The sequence below is a fragment of the Heterodontus francisci genome, chromosome 33 (assembly GCF_036365525.1).
Source record: "Heterodontus francisci isolate sHetFra1 chromosome 33, sHetFra1.hap1, whole genome shotgun sequence".
In the NCBI taxonomy this organism is placed as follows: Eukaryota; Metazoa; Chordata; class Chondrichthyes; order Heterodontiformes; family Heterodontidae; genus Heterodontus; species Heterodontus francisci.
This window is the reverse complement of record NC_090403.1, coordinates 25,859,982-25,877,522: the sequence shown is the minus strand read 5'-3', so window position 1 is coordinate 25,877,522 and position 17,541 is coordinate 25,859,982. Positions and strand designations below refer to the sequence as shown.

Below are 17,541 nucleotides of genomic sequence, written 5' to 3'. Positions count from 1 at the left end.
TTCTCCTCTTGTTGGTTCTCTCACCACCTGCCGCAGGCCCTCTGGCAGATGTGTCCTTCAGGATTTGGTTAGTACTGGTACTGCCGAGCCACTCTTGATGATGGACATTGAAGTCCCCCATCCAGAGTACAAGTGCTCTTGCTACTCAGCGTTTCTTCCATGTGGTGTTCAACATGGAGGAACATTCATTCATCAGCTGAGGGCGGTAGGTGGTGCCCATGTTTCACCTGATGCCATGATACTTCATGGGGTCTGGAGTGAATGTTGAGGACTCCCAAGGTTACTCCCATCTAACTGTACAGCTACCTCTGGCGGGTCTATCCTGCCAGTGGGACAGGGCATACCAAGGAGTACTGATGGAGGATTCTGGGTCATTGGCTACACAGTATGATTTGGTGAGTATGACGATGTTAGACTGTCGCTTATCTAGTCTGTGGGACAGCTCTCCCAATTTTGGCACAAGTCCCCAGATGGGGACTCCCCAGGTGGGGAGGACTTTGCAGGGCCAACTGGGTCGGGTGTGCCTTTGTCATTTCCAGTGCCTCGGTTGATCCATCCAGTTTTATTCTTCTTTGACTTTTCTGTCGTGGTTTGATGCAACTGAATGGCTCGCTGGGCCATTTCAGAGGGCAGTTAAGAGTCAACCACATTGCGTGGGTCTGGCATCACATGTCAAACTGATTTCCTCCCCTGAAGTATATTAGTGAACCAGATGAGCCGTGATAATTATTAACAAGACCAACATTTTATTCCACATTTATTAATTAATTGAATTTAAATTCCCCAAGCTGCCGTGGTGGGATTTAACCTCATGGTTTCAGAGCATTAGTCCAGGTCCCTGGATTACTAATCCAGTAACATTATCATTATGCTATTGTCCTCAGTTATTGTTTGCATAGTGACTGTTCCCCACCCACACCCTGTGTTATTCATACCGATCGTTCATTATTCTGTATGGTGTGTCACACTGAATTTTCCAGGATAATTGGCACAGAAATAGTTGATGTAACAAGATAGTTATGCAGCCAGGAGTTGCCCAACAATTGACAAGTTACGTTTAAAAGTTGTGCATCTTGCTGGGCTAGAAAGGCAAATAATAGGAGTTTGAAGCACTTAGCTTTATTCGAACACCAATGCAGTTAACTGGTCACTCATCTCATTGCTATTTGTGGGGCCTTGCTCTGTGCAAAGTGGCTGCCATGTTCACCGAAAAACAAAAGTGACCGCACTTCAAAATAATTAATTGTACATTGGGACTTTCTGAGAAACATGATGAAGTATTATACAAATGCCAGTCTTTCTCGGTTGTACTTTTGCCTAAATTAACCTGCCAGTAAGGACATTTATTCTGTGCATAGTTTGACCCCAAGGTAGGAAATCTCCAGAGGGTTGGGTGTCAGTAAGCCAATTGGTCTGCTTTTGATCAGTCACCTGGATATTAATGATAGCAGATGCTCTGAGAATCCTCTTGGGTTGCTCCATGACAATGTTAGATATTCAGCTATTGCAGGTATCACAGCTGAACCTGATCCTGTCCTGCGGTTCACACATTTGTACTTTCTCAGTAGGGATCACTGGATAGTGATTAGGATTGCCATCTGGCCAGCTTGGCATTAAATAGCTTGTTAATGATTCCTTGTCACTATTTGAAGAGGGCAGAGAATCCTAATAGCGTTTCTTAGTAAACTTTCCAGCCTGCACCAACATCAACAAAAACTGATTAACTGGTCATTCACCTTGTTGCTGACTTGGGACCTTGCAGTGCACAAAAATGACTACTGCATATACCTTTATGATAGTCAATGCACTTTAGAGTGATTGTCAGGTGTAAGCCTTGGCTCAGTTGATAACACTCCTGCCTCTGACTGGTTTGAAGTCCCACTCCAGGATTTATGTACATAATCTTGGCTGACGCTCCACTGCAGTACTCGGGGAGTTGGATAGTATACTATTCGAGGAAGGTAGGGGAATTCTCCCCAAACCAACACCACTACAGCAGTTTAAATGGTTATTTATCTCATTATTGTTTGTGGGACCTTCCTGTGTGCAAAGTGGCTGCCATTTTTACCAACTGTGACGATACTTCAATAGTAATTCATTGGCTGTGAAGTGCTTTGGGACATCATAAAAAGGCATTCTCTAAATGCAAATTATTTAATCTATTGTACCTGAAACTCTTTGAAACACTTCTGAGAGTTGTGATCAGGCGCTATATAAATGCAACAATTTCTTAACACGTGTAATTCTGCTTTTCAGGGTTAAAGCTGTTTTTTCCAATGTGAAGTGCCCTTGCCCTTTTAACCCTGTTACCCAGATCATGTAGAGTAAACATCATATGCCAACTGCTTGTTTCTGTGTTGTTATTTCTGTGTATGTAATCCAAAGTAAGAGTTCTAAATATGGCTTTGCACTTTGAGGGCTTTCTTTGAACAATCATTGTTCAATCTTTTGCTTTCATTCCTTTTGAAGTTGAACTAATCGTGCAACTTCTTTAGGGAGATTTTCCGCATTGGCACAGAATTGTGCCTGCTCCGGTGCGTATTGGGAAATTAGGAACAGGAGTAAGGTCATTTAGTCTCTCGAGCCTGTTCTATCATTCAATGAGATTATGGCTGTTCTGTGACTTAACCCTATATGCCTGCCTTTGCCCCATATCCCTTATTACCTTTGGATAGCAACAATCTAGCATCAATTGCCATTTGTGGGAGAGAATTCCAAACTTCTACCACTCTTAGTGTGTTGAAGTGTTTTCTAATTTCACCCCGAATCATCTGACTCTAAATTTTAGACTATGACTCCCTAGTCCTTGACGTCCCAGCCAGCGGAAATGGTTTCTCTCAGTCTATATCTGTTCACCTTAATATCTTGAAAACTTTGAAGAAACCATCCCACGTTAGTCCCTGATTAATGATCACCAATTGCATATCCCAATATGTTCTCCAGTACTGCTTGGAGTGTTGAAGAGAAATATCTCCGCTTTTGAGTCTTATAAAGAGGCAAGAAAAATAACGGTATTCTCATTTTAAAAGTGTCTGAACTTGAGTTTATTTTCCTTTACCGATTTGTGAAATTTAGGTGACACTTTTAACTCCAGTGTTAGGAGGACTTGGAAAGAAACAGTCTGTTCTAAAGCAGGGGAAATAAGATTCATTGAATGCTGCAACATTGTGAATTTCACACAATTTGAACAGTCCAACATCAATGGTAGATCAGGCTCCTGCTGTGTTCAAAGGGTGTATGGTTCACACCGGTAGGGGCTGCTGTGTTGTCCCTAATGGATGTTATTCAAGTGGTTAGATATGCTGCTTCAGTGAAAAGGACAAACTATTGATTGCGACTGATTTTATTCCATGAGCTTTGTTTGCTGCTGGAGATTCCAATCTCATAAGTAAACGCTGAGGTTTATCTGAATATCTGATAGTGCTGTAAGGGTATGAACCTAGAAATACATGTGCACGCTTAACGTATTCATATACATTCCTCTGTATGTTAATTTCATGGAAATATTAAGGGTTACCTGTGCCTCAAAAAACTCCTGCCTGGCCTCTTTCAGATGTATAAATTTTCCTGGTGATTTATTTGTCCTGCACCATTTTAGTATGTCCCGGACTTGCATCTAGTCAAGCATGCTGCCTATTGGATGAGTCACTGATCAATGCTGAAGGCAAGAGATCCCATGGGATTATGCAAAGTGGAGAAGGACATTCTCATGGTGCCCTAGCCAACATTCCTCCCTCAATCAGCATCACAAAAAACAGAATAATTCATCATTCATTCACCTGAATCTTGCAAATTGTGCTGGGTCTGGTGTTATAACAAGAGTGACTATATTTCAAAAATAAACGGTTGGCTGGAAAATACTTTGGGATGCTCGGAGGGCATGATAAGGCACAATATCAATTCAAGCTCTCTTTCACTTACATATATGTATCAATTTTAGGAATTCTGTAATTAAATTGTAAAATGATGTCACTCTTTTGTATATGCTTTGCCCATGGTTTAACTAATTGGTTGTGAAGCACTTTGGGATGTCATGGGTTGGTGAATAGTGCTATAGAAATGCAAGTTCTCCATTTTCTTTTTTTTTAAATAGATTTAGCTGAATCTCATTTTGTTTTATTTCTTTATATTTTTAAAGGTATTTGAAAAACAGTCTGAGTCAGTGTATCAGAATGTCACAGAGCTGAGGCAGGAGCTTGCAGAGGTACAGCCAAGTCTCAGCAATAGCTCAACCAGTCAGCTAGAAGAATGGGAAACACATACTGACCAAGCAACTGGACAACCCTTCTACTACAACGTGGTGACTGGAGAGACCACCTGGGACTCACCATTTGATAGCTTGGACGGGAAGGAGCCGCGCAGCCCGCGTTCCCGCAGTTCCAGTACAAGCTATACCTTCGTAGGATGGGAATCGCATCTTGATGAAGTTAGTGGTCAGCCCTACTACTACAATCCTGTAACTGGGGAGACGACGTGGGAACCACCAGAACAACAGGAGGAAGAAACAACAGATCGTATGGATACTCACAGAGACCAGAGGGTATGTAACCATTTCTGTTTTGCTACAGGGCGCAATTCACCAATTTATGCCTTTGGCACAGAATCGGGAATTTGGGTTCAAATATCAGCAGCGTCCACAGCATTTCCCTTCAATTTATTTTAACTGATGGAACATCCTATGGGACCCACTGATCCTCAAACTCCCAATCTGCCTTCCTGCCAGGCAAAGTCGTGTGGCCAGAGGGCACATTTATAAAATAGATTGTGTAAATGCATAAATAACTGCTTTGATGGGATGGGGTGGGGCAAACACCTGGGAGCCTGACAGCAGTAAATTTAATGACAGCTTAAAATTATTCAAGGACAGAAAATTTTCTGGAACTAACAGATCTATTAGGTTCAACAAACTCCTCACCTTTTCATACACCAACCCCAACTGCTCACCATCTCAACATATCTCTTCACTCCTTTTCTGTCCTTTAAATCTGTTTAATTGTTCCTTGAATTATTTTTACACTAACGACCTTAATTACTTTCTATGCTGACTTGCTCCACTACTGTATGACCCTCTCAATTTAAAAAAGAAATTCCAGCCTATTAAATCTCCTAACTTCCTGACTCATATCTCGTTTTAATCAAATCTTTCACTTGCATTTGCCTGGGTTAACCTTATGGATTCCCATCATAATCTTTATAAATTTATGATTTAGAGTCTTAGAGTCATAGAGAGATACAGCGCTGAAACAGGCCCTTCGGCCCACCAAGTCTGTGCCGACCATCAACCACCCATTTATACTAATCCTACATTAATCCCATATTCCCTACCATATCCCCACCTTCCTCAATTCTCCTACCACCGACCTACACTAGGGGTATTTTACAATGGCCAATTTACCGATCAACCTGCAAGTCTTTGGCTGTGGGAGCAAACCAGAGCACCCGGCAGAAACCCACGCGGTCACAGGGAGAACTTGCAAACTCCGCACAGGCAGTACCCAGAACCGAACCTGGGTCGCTGGAGCTGTGAGGTTTGATTGAGCCTTGAGGGATCTCCGTACACCCTATGTATTTGTGTTCTTTGTCTACCATTTTCCCTCCTGTTAAAAGAAACAGTTTGCTAATTCATAAAAATGTTTGTTGTATCTTGATGCCCCAATCCTAAAGTAAACCACTCAATTCCATCTTTTCATATCTTAATTGTTAAACATGGTAATAGCTCAGATGATAGAATTGATTTGAAACATGCTGCATGCTGCAATTCGGAATACTTTGTTTTGTAGCCTAATATGAAGATTTAAATATCTCATACATTCTGAAAAAGGTATCTGGAAAACTAACATTTGTGACCCTCAAAAGGTCAAGTGAAGCAATTTGTCTGCTTTATTTTGAGGAGGGTAAGAGAAAGTGAAATATAGAAGGGCAGAGTGACTTTGATATTTCTCCAATTATTTGTCAAATTATTAGCTCAGTATTGAGGACAGAAAAGAAACTCAAGTGAGGGCAGGGGCATATCAGAGAAAGTAAGAGCTTGCATTTGTAAGTCTGGTTTAAACATTCACTCCCTTCACCATCTGCATACCGTGACTACAGGATGCACTGCGATAACTCGCCATGGCTTTTTCATCAGCACCTCTCAAACTCCCAACCTCAACTGCCTAAAAGGACAAGTGCAGCAGATGCATAGGGACAGCTGGACGTTTCCCTCCAAGTTACACAACATCCTGACATAGACCTATGTCACCATTCCTTCACTGTCGCTGGAACTCCCTACCTAAAGGCATTGTAGTAGCAGCTTCACCACACAAACTGCAGCAGTTCAAGAAGGCTCACCACTGCCATCTCAAGGGATGGGCAATAATTGCTGGCCTTGGCAGCGACATTCACACTCCAAGAATTAATTTTTTTAGGAGTAGTGACTTTCATGATCTCAGGACATCCCGAACTGCTTCACAGCCAGTAGGAAACACAGCACACAGCACACTGGGCTGTAATTACTGGATTAGGTTGTGCCACTGGTAATCATAGAAAACAAGTATTTTCCAAAGAAAAGCCAGAGACTTTGATATCAAAGGTCAAATCCCAAAATCCTAATATCTTAGAAACAATGTGAAAAAATTTCAGGGTGGATGTTCATTGTGTCAAAGTCTATTATATTGAATATAAACACAAGTAGTGTTAACATGTTGAATTCTGTTTTAACATACTAGAAATAAATACAGCACAGAATTAATATCCTTTTGTAAACGGATAAAGATGTCTATTTGATGCGTGCTCTAAAACCATCTAAATACAAGTGTCTGATTCTGATTTCAGACTGTCACATGGGGCATATTTAAAAGAAAGTTTAGTCTCACTTAATATCAAGTATTCAAGAAGAAGGCCCACTGCCTTCTCAAGGGCATCGAGAGATGGGCAATAAATGTTAGCCTTTCCAGCAATGCCCATATCCCGAGAAGGAGTAGCAGAGATAACAAAATTAGTGTGCTTCCTGCAAGACATAATTGTACCTACTACATGTATGAGCAACAGATAGATGGCACATGTAAATAATACCTTCAGCTCCTCAAAAACCTCAGTGTCCCAAACACACCAGTCAGTGTCATATCAAACCATACAGATCCAAACGTTTGATTCATTACCTCTGCTGAGTTAGTTGATCTTAGGGCTGGGAGCAGCTGAAATGCTTTATTTGGTCCCAGCTTCCCGAGGATAGGGAGAGGGTAGTCAACCAGGGTGCATGCTACTGATTGTGATCCTTGCTGGAAATGTGGGTGTGTTGGCTGTGACTCCTCCCATGATGGTGTAGCTGAGTGACATTCATCTTACAGGCTCCAGTGTGAGGAATGCCCTTATGGGAACACGAAAATGCAAATATACAAATTAGGAGCAGGAGTAAGCCATTTTCCCCCTCGAGCCTCCTCCGCCTTTAATAAGATGATAGATGATCTGATTGTGGCCTTGACTTCACTTTCCCGCCTACCCCCGATACCCTTTGACACCCTTGTTAGTCAAGAATGTATCTACCTCTGCCTTAAAAATATTCAGTGACCCTGCCTCCGCCACTATCTTGGGAAGAGAGTTCCAAAGTCACCCTGTCCTCTGAGAGAAAAAAAATTCTCCTCATCTCCATCTTAAATGGGCGACCCCTTATTTATAAACTGTGTCCTCTAGTTCTAATCTCTCTGACAAGTGGAAACATCCTTTCAGCATTCACCCTGTCAATACCCCTCAGGATCTTATATGTTTCAATGAGATCACCTCTCATTCTTCTAAACGCCAATGGGTACAGACCCAACCTGTCCAACCTTTCTTCATAAGATAACCCCTCCCATCTCCGGTATCAGTCAAGTGAACTTTCTCTGAACTGCCTCTGATGCATTTATATCATTTCTTAAATAAGGAGACCAAAACTGTACACAGTACTACAGATGTGGTCTCACCAATACCCTATACTACTGTAGCAAAACATCCCTACTTTTATATTCCATTCCCCTTGCAATAAGCAACAACATTACATTTGCCTTCCTAATCACTTGCTGTATCTTTCCTATCCTGAGTGGCGTGAAACAGGGCTGTGTTCTCGCACCCACACTTTTTGGGATTTTCTTCTCCCTGCTGCTTTCACATGCGTTCAAGTCCTCTGAAGAAGGAATTTTCCTCCACACAAGATCAGGGGGCAGGTTGTTCAACCTTGCCCGTCTAAGAGCGAAGTCCAAAGTACGGAAAGGCCTCATCAGGGAACTCCTCTTCGCTGACGATGCTGCTTTAACATCACACACTGAAGAGTGCCTGCAGAGTCTCATCGACAGGTTTGCGGCTGCCTGCAATGAATTTGGCCTAACCATCAGCCTCAAGAAAACAAACATCATGGGGCAGGATGTCAGAAATGCTCCATCCATCAATATTGGCGACCATGCTCTGGAAGTGGTTCAAGAGTTCACCTACCTAGGCTCAACTATCACCAGTAACCTGTCTCTAGATAAAGAAATCAACAAGCGCATGGGAAAGGCTTCCACTGCTATGTCCAGACTGGCCAAGAAAGTGTGGGAAAATGGCGCACTGACACGGAACACAAAAGTCCGAGTGTATCAGGCCTGTGTCCTCAGTACCTTGCTCTATGGCAGCGAGGCCTGGACAACGTATGTCAGCCAAGAGCGACGTCTCAATTCATTCCATCTTCGCTGCCTCCGGAGAATACTTGGCATCAGGTGGCAGGACCGTATTTCCAACACAGAAGTCCTCGAGGCGGCTAACATCCCCAGCTTGTACACACTACTGAGTCAGCGGCGCTTGAGATGGCTTGGCCATGTGAGCCGCATGGAAGATGGCAGGATCCCCAAAGACACATTGTACAGCGAGCTCGCCACTGGTATCAGACCCACCGGCCGTCCATGTCTCCGCTATAAAGACGTCTGCAAACGCGACATGAAATCCTGTGACATTGATCACAAGTCGTGGAAGTCAGTTGCCAGCGTTCGCAAGAGCTGGCGGGCAGCCATAAAGACGGGGCTAAAATGTGGCGAGTCGAAGAGACTTAGTAGTTGGCAGGAAAAAAGATAGAGGCGCAAGGGGAGAGCCAACTGTGTAACAGGCCCGACAAACGAATTTCTCTGCAGCACCTGTGGAAAAGCCTGTCACTCTAGAATTGGCCTTTATAGCCACTCCAGGCACTGCTTCACAAACCACTGACCACCTCCAGGCGCGTATCCATTGTCTCTCGAGATAAGGAGGCCCAAAAGATCTGCAGACCAGCCTTTTGTGATTCATGTAACAGGACACTGAGATCCCTCTATATCTGAGTTCTGCAATCTCTCTTTATTTAAATAATATTCTGCTTTACTATTCTTCCTGCCAAATTGGATAATTCACATTTTCCCACGTTATACTCAATTTGCCAATTTTTTGCCCATTCAATTAACCCCTTTTCAGACTCCTTATGTCCTCTTCACAACTTACTTTCCTACCTATCTTAGTGTCATCAGCAAATTTTGCAACCATACATTCAGTCCCTTCATCAAAGTAATTGATATAAATTGAAAATAGTTGAGTTCCCAGCACTGGTCCCTGTGGTACTCCACTCATCTCATCTTGCCAACCCGAAAATGACCCATTTATGCCTACTCTCTGTTTCCTGTTAGCTAACCATGCTAATATGTTACCCGCAATGCCATGAGCTCTTATTTTGCTTAGTAACCTTTGATGTGGCACCTTGTAAAATGCCTTCTGGAAATCTAAGTATAGCACATCCAAAGGTTCCCCTGTATCCACATTGTTTGTTACTTCCTCAAAGAACTCCAATAAATTAGTGAAATACGATTTCCCTTTCATAAAACCATTTTGACTCTGCCTGATTATATTGAGACTTTCTGAATGCCCCGCGATAACTTCCTTATACTAGATTCTAGCATTTTCCCTATCACAGATGTTAAGCTAACTGGCCTGTAGTTTCCTGCTTTCTGTCTCCCTCCTTTCTTGAATACAGGAGTCATATTCACTACTTTCCAATCTGATAGGACCTTTACAGAATCTAGGGAATTTTGGGAAGGTAAAACCAATGCATCTACTATCACAGCAGCCACTTCTTTTAAGGCTCTTGGATGAAGTCCATGTGGACCAGGGGACTTGTCAGCTTTTAGTTCTAATCATTTTTTTTTCAGTACCCTTTCCCTGGTGATTGTAATTGTTTTAAGTTCCTCACTTCCTTTCACAATTATTTCTGGGATGTTATTTGTATCCTCTACAGTGAAGACAATGCAAAATATCTGTTCAATGTATCTGCCATCTCCTTATTTTCCATTATTAATTCCCCAGACTAACTCTCTAGAGGACCAACGCTCACTTTACTAACTCTTTTCCTTTTCAAATACCTGTAGAAACTCTTACTATCTATCTGTTTTTATATTTCTAGTGAGCTTTCTCTCATACTCTAATTTCTCCCTCCTTATTAACCTTTTAGTCATTCTTTGCTGTTCTTTATATTCTGCCCAATCTTCTGACCTGCCACTCATCTTTGCAGAATTCAATGCTTTTTCTTTCAATTTGATACTATCTTTAACTTCCTTAGTTAGCCACAGTTGGAGCATCCTTCCCTTAGAGTCTTTCTTTCTCATTGGAATGTATATTTTCTGAGTATTCTGAAATATCTCCTTAATGTCTGCCACTGCATCTCTACTGACCTATCCCTTAACGTAATTTGCCAGTTTACTTTAGCCAGCTCTACCTTCATGTCCTCATAATTGCCCTTATTTAAGTTTAAAACACTAGTCTTAGGTTCACCCTTCTCTCCCTCAAACTGAATGTGAAATTCGATCATATTGTGATCACTGCTATCTGGGGTGCCTTCACTATGAGGTCATTAATTAATCCTGTCTCATTGCACAGTACTATATCTAGTATAGCCTGCTCTCTGGTTGGGTCTAGAATGTGCTGCTCCAAGAAATTGTCCTGAAAAACTCTACAAACTCATCATCCAGGCTACCTTTGCCAATCTGATTTGTCCAATCTATATGTAGATTAAATTCGCCCATGATTATCGTCGTACCTTTCTCACATGCCTCATTATTTCATCCTGTATACCCCGTCCTACAGCATGGTTACTGTTAGGGGGCCTATAAACCACTCCCAAAAGCGACTTCTTGCCTTTACTATTTCTCATCTCTACCCAAACTGATTCTACATCTTGAATTCCAGAACTAAGGTCATCTCTCGCTATTGTGCCAATGTCATCATTAATTAATAGAGCTACCCCTCCACCTTTTCCTAGTTTCATGTCCTTCCTAAATGTCATGTACCCTTGAATATTCATGTCCCAGTCTTTGCCATCTTGCAGTCATGTCTCTGTAATGGCTATCAGATCATACGTATTTGTTCCTATTTGCACTGTCAATTCATCTGCTTTGTTACAAATGCTACATGCATTCAGATATAGAGCCTTTAGTTCTGTCTTTTTATTATTTTTGTAACCTCTAGTCTTATCTGCTGGTGCACTCTTAGGTTTGTACACGCTGTCCCTTCCTGCCACACTCTGATCATCATTTCCCTTATTGCTTCCTTGCTTTCTTGCCTTGTCTTCTCTACTTTGGGCGGCACAGTGGTGCAGTGGTTAGCACTGCAGTCTCACAGCTCCAGTGACCTGGGTTTGGTTCTGGATACAGCCTGTGCAGAGTTTGCAAGTTTTCTCTGTGACCGTGTGGGTTTCCGCTGGGTGCTCCAGTTTCCTCCCACAGCCAAAGACTTGCAGGTTGATAAATTGGCCATTGCACATTGCCCCTAGTGTAGGTAGCTGGTAGGAGAATTGAGGGGAAGCAGAGATGTGGTAGGGAATATGGGATTAATGTAGGATTAGTATAAATGGGTGGTTGATGGTCGGCACAGACTCGGTGGGCTGAAGGGCCTGTTTCAGTGCTGTATCTCTCTATGACTCTACTTAATTTATCACATCTTCTCAATCCTGATCCCTCACCCCCACTATTTAGTTTAAAGCCCTCTCTACCACCCTGGTTATACGACCCACTAGAACACTGTTCCCCAGCACCGTTCAGGTGAAGACCATCCCAACAGTACAGCTCCCACTTTCCCCAGTACTGGTGCCAGTGCCCCATGAATCGAAACCCATTTCTCCCACACCAATCTTCGAGTCCCGCGTTTAACCCTCTAATCTTTTTTTATCCTATGCCAATTTGCTTGTGGCTGAGTTAAAAAAAGAAAAGATATTATTACCTTTGAGGTTCTTCTTTTTAAGTTAGACCCTAGCTGCTCATACTCCCTCAGTAGAACCTCTTTCCTAGTTGTACTTATGTCATTGACACCTACGTGGACCAGGAACTCTGGATCCTTCCCCCCTCCCTGCATGTTCCTCTCCAGCCCAGAGCAGATGTCCTGAATCCTGGCACAGGGCAGGCAACACAGCCGTCTAGACTCTTGCTCTCGGCTGCAGAGAACTGTGTCTATTCCCTTGACTACACTAAGCCCTACTACCACTACATTCCTATTAACTCCCCCCGCTTGAATGGCTTCCTGTACCACAGGGCTATGGTCAGTTCGCTCAGCCACCTTGCAGCCCCCACTTTCATCCATACAGGTTGCAAGAACCTTGAACCTGTTGGATAATTGCAAAGGCTGAGCTTCCTCCATTTCTATATTCTGGGTCCCCATACCTGTCTCACTCACAGACACACTCTCCTGTCCCTAACCACGGACCAAATCAGAGGCCCCTATCCAAAGGAGTGTGACCGCCTCCTGGTACAAAGTGTCCAGGTAACTTTACCCCTCCCTGATGTGTCATCGTGCCTGCAGCTCAGCCTCCAGTTCATAGGGCTGAATTTTACTAGCGCTCCAATGTCGGGGATTGTGGTGGAGAGGCCCTGAAAATTCATCCGGGAGAGGCCTGCCATGATCCCTGACGCCGAGAAGGCCCGACTCCCTTTTACCAGCGGCAGTAAGGCCTCGGTGCAGACCCCCACCCCCAGCCGATTGGCAACAGGGCCTTAATTTTAATATGCAAATAATGTTAAAAATAAAGAATAATTACCTACCTGGTAATGATGGCCATTCCACCCCGATATTCCAACCGCTGGCCGGAACTCGCACGCGTTCGGAGCTCTGTTCAGAGTTCTGAGGCGTGACACTGCTGGGGAGGGAGGAGGAGTGCAAATTTCTGGTCAGGGATGAGGGGGAGCTGGGAAAACCGCTCCGATTGGGTGTGGGAATGGTGGGAAGGGGTTGAAGGTCAAAGGTGCTGAAGTTGGGGGGTGAAAGTTCATAATTTAAAAAATTGGTTTTCCGGGGGAAAGGGTTATTTTGTTTATTATAACTCAGTGGCAGGGGGGTTGGGGGGGGCGGGGTGGGGGTGGGTGGATGGGTGGTGTTGGAAAAGGGATTGAAAGTATCACTGAAATTTTATTTGTCATTTCAGAGTGGTGGCACTTTTAAACATTTGATACTATCTGAAGGGCTTGAAGCCCTTTAAAAATGGCACCGGCGCCTGCACACTGGTACCAGATGCTGTTGCCAGGGGTGGAGCAGCTGCTCCCTCTATGTCATTGGGGGTGGCAGCTCCGCCCCCTCCATTTAAATGCGCCCCCACACAAAATACCGCGGGGACTCAGCGACGGTAGATCCGTGCGAGCTCACCACCGAGGTCAGAGCACACCGTTACGATTTGTGGCACGTTTTCAAAATTCAGTCCATAAACTCTGAGCCTAAGTTCCTTCAGCCGCAGACATTTACGGCAAACGTGTTTGCCCTGGATCACACTGGCAACCAGGAGCTCCAACATCATGTAGTCGCAACACATGAATACTGAATGTCACCAGGATATTTGACCAGAGAAGGTTGATATGCAGAGAGAACAGTCAGTATCTGTGGAACAATATCCCAGTAAGGGGGTAGTGTCTTCGGGAGAAACAAACAGAAAATATATATTTACCATTCCCTTATAGATCAATAGAAACATGGTATTAAAACAGGGAAAAATGGGCAGTGCAGTAATGCAACCAATCCCCAGAGCCATCACTCAATGCATAATATTTGATCATCTCAGTCTATACTTATTTCTGTAACCTTCAATCCCACTGCTAATCTGATGTTTTATGCAACCACGTCTTTGAAGTTTAGTTTTGAGTTCTGATGAAAGGTCACAGACCTGAAACATTGGGCTGAATTTTATCAGCATGCTGTGCTCCATGGCGGCACGCTGTGACCGTAGCAGCCTGCCAAAATGGAAGTGCCGTTGCATAGCCCCCACGATATTACTCAGAGGGACTCATTTAAATGGAGGCTGCAGAGAGGCCACCCACGATGACATAGATGGAGCGGCCGCTGTGACCCCGGCAACGGCATCCAGTGCCATTTTTAAAGGGCTTCAAGCCCTTAGGAGAACTGTTAATATTTAAAGCGGTTTAGCAAAATTTTTATTTCAAATAAAAAAATGTAAACATGCAGGCCCTTTCCCAACCCCCACAATGGTGTGTTCACTGTCTGTTGTGTTTGTAATGTATTTTACTCCCAGCACAAACTTTCTCCCCCAACCCCTTCACTTTTGCCATTCAACCCTTGCCCACCATCCCTGCCATGATAATTTTATTTCTCCCCCCTCCCCGCCAGTGTCTCGCCTCGGAACTCTGTTGGAGTTCTGAAGGCACGCGAGTCGCGTCCAGTGGAATGTAAAATCGGTGTGGGACGGCCGCTGTCGGCAGGTGAGTTAATTTGCATTTCATTAATGCTCATTTAAATATTTAGATGAAAGCCCCGCCGCCTAGCAGTGCAGGGGGGAGGTCGCACTGAGGCCTCGCCACTGCCGGCAATATCCGGCAGGGCCTTCTCGACATTGGGGGTCGAGGCGGCCCGCTTCTGGCAGAATTTTACAAGCCCCCCGTCACAACCCCTGATGTTGAGGGGCTTGTAAAATTCAGCCCGTTAACTCTGTTTCTCTCTCCACAGATGCTACCAGACCTGCTGGGTATTTCCAGCACTTCCTGTTTTTATTGTCTTTGATGCTTACCTTGGGTTTGGATGAAGAAAGTTCACCTCTTGATTTATTCCTTTCAGCCTCCCACTCCAGAACAGGATTACCCAGAATTCACTGAGGAGAGTCCTCCAGGATATTTGGGTCATCGGCGGCAGCCGTCGGTCTGGTCACAGGATGGTTGCAGCGAGCCACAGTCACCAGCGGACTCGCCATCATATCAACCGAACTGTCCTCCGACACCCCCAGGCTGGTCCTGCGAGGTGGACCAAGATGGACAGCTGCTTTATACCAGTGAAGTTACCCAAGAAAAAGTAAGAATCAATTTACTGCCCTTGTGCAACTGTGATGTACCATATGGTGTATGAGATTTGTCACTTCCCATTCTGAAGATAACAGCACAGTTTTTTTTTTCTCTTCTCAGAGACTATAGCCTAGAAATGACACCATGGGAGACCAACATAGCAAAACTTAAAAGCAATTGTATTTTCTCCTCTGCTAACTTAATTAACCCATTTAAGATAAATGACTCGATGAAGCTGTTAAACAAGAGGAAGAAATCTGATACGATTGCATTAAGGGTTGGTATCAATTTCAAGGACAGTGCCTCTTTGCCATGTATAAATGGTCAAAAGCCACATGCCATTTACCCATCCATCTGAGGGTTACTGCTAATCTTCCTCTGTTGTTATGCTAACCGATCGGTCAGATCCATCTGTTACAATCAGGTGAGGAGGGGTTGAATGGTTCCCCTCTTTTCCCTCTCCCTGTTTGACCACAAAAGGTTTACTTCTTTTTTGAAAAGGATATACTTGCCAGTTCTGTGAGTGTTTAACGTCTGTGATCATGAAAGAACCAATCGGAGAGGTTTTCTTGAGTTTAACAAAGAAAGAGGTTAGCTTTATTATACTTAAACTGATCTAAGTAAAATAAAGTACGCTCCAACTTTCTTACACACACATGCACCCGAAGTTCATACACGCACACAAATAGAATACAGAGCGAGGGACAGTGGTGGTAGGGGTGGGAAGCAGAGGATAGACTGGTAAAATTAGTCCAGGGAATGAAAAAGGGTATACAGTCTGTGGAGGTTGGTGACTCGGCTAGCTTCAGGCTGAATTCAGTGACTGTGCGACTTTCCCTCGATGGTCCCCATACTTCCAATTTAAAGATGTAGATGACTAATTTGGTTGTTCTCCTGGAGACAATGGTGCGGGGTTGATTTCCTTCAAGGAGTCTCTGTCTGCAGCAGGGGCATCCCTGGGAGGTCACGGTCAACAAACGGTTTGAAGCTTGTAAGGTGGGTTGGAGAGAGAGAGAAGGAGGGACCCCACTCGGGTCTACTCTCATCAGCGTCTCAGTGTCTTGTTCCTTTACTGCAGAGAAAGCAGAAACTTAAGCACACGAAGGGTGGACCTGTCACATGACCATCACCCAGTGATTCAAGCATGGTTGTTACTAGTGTATTCCCCCTTGAAACTTAATTAGCTCATATCTGGGAATCCTGTGCTCACAGCTAGGGTCGTATTATTCAAGTGATTAGGTTTAGTGGTTCATCTCCACTAGTTGAATTCCTCAGGTGATTGCCTTGATGCCTTGTAATGGGGACAGGATATGTGGTTCACTCAGATTCCCTAGGTCATTGTCCTTGATGGATCTTTGTAGATATGGTGTCTGCATCTTAATGGATTGGAATGTGGAAGGTACAGTGATACAAATTGGGCTAGCTATTTTAGCAGTGAGCTCAAGTCACCTTTAGTCACTCTATTTTTAAATTCAATTTGGGTTTTCGGCCGGTGGATTAAAAATCATTTGACATAAAGCATATTTTCATGACACATCCCTCCACCTGAGAAAATTCTCATGACAACTTCCTGATAATCCACTGTGGATACTTCCTCAATAAGCCTTTAGTAAAGAAGCCTGTTTGTTGAGTTTCTTGAGAGACTGTCTTTATATGTAGAGATTTTAATGTAAATTTTACAAATTAATGCTTTTGACATCCACTGCCAGTAGCCTGAGGCTTTGATTCAAGAGTACACATTTGTAAAAGGTGCTGTTTTGTTAAGGAGTCATTGATTACCGAGAACAAAAATGATACCCTCATTTTAAATGTTAGTACAGAATGAAAGGCCAGCCCACTCCTGGCTGACATTAAAAGTTTCACCTAGAATTATAGAATGGTTACAGCACAGAAGGAGGCCATTTGGCCCATTGTGTCCATGCTGGCCCTCTGCAAGAGCAACTCAGCAATTCCACCTCCCTGCTTTTTCCCTGTAGGCTTGCACCTTTTTTTTACCTCTAGAGGTGCTTATCCAATTCTCTTTTGAAAGCCATGATTCCATCTACTTCCACCAGGCTTTCAGGCAGCGCATTCCAGATCCTAACTACTTGCTACGTATAAAAAAATTTCCCTTATGTTGCAGTTAGTTCTTTTGGCATTCACCTTAAATCAGTGTCCTCTGGTTCTTCCATCAATGGAAACTATTTCTCCCTATCTACTCTGTCCAGACCCTTCACGATTTTGAACACCTCTATCAAATCTCCTATCAACTTTCTTTTCTCTAAGGAGAACA

At 43.7% G+C, this 17,541-nt stretch overlaps 1 protein-coding gene across 2 annotated transcripts in view; it reads left to right on the top strand.

The window, feature by feature from the left end:
- LOC137348065 (rho GTPase-activating protein 27-like) overlaps positions 1–17,541 on the top strand; it is a 212,896-nt gene that overhangs the window by 140,178 nt on the left and 55,177 nt on the right. For both annotated transcript variants that reach the window (XM_068013210.1, XM_068013212.1), the window contains 2 exons: positions 4,139–4,540; positions 15,049–15,279. In XM_068013210.1, coding sequence (XP_067869311.1) covers positions 4,139–4,540; positions 15,049–15,279 — 633 coding nt within the window. The remainder of the gene's footprint in view (positions 1–4,138; positions 4,541–15,048; positions 15,280–17,541) is intronic.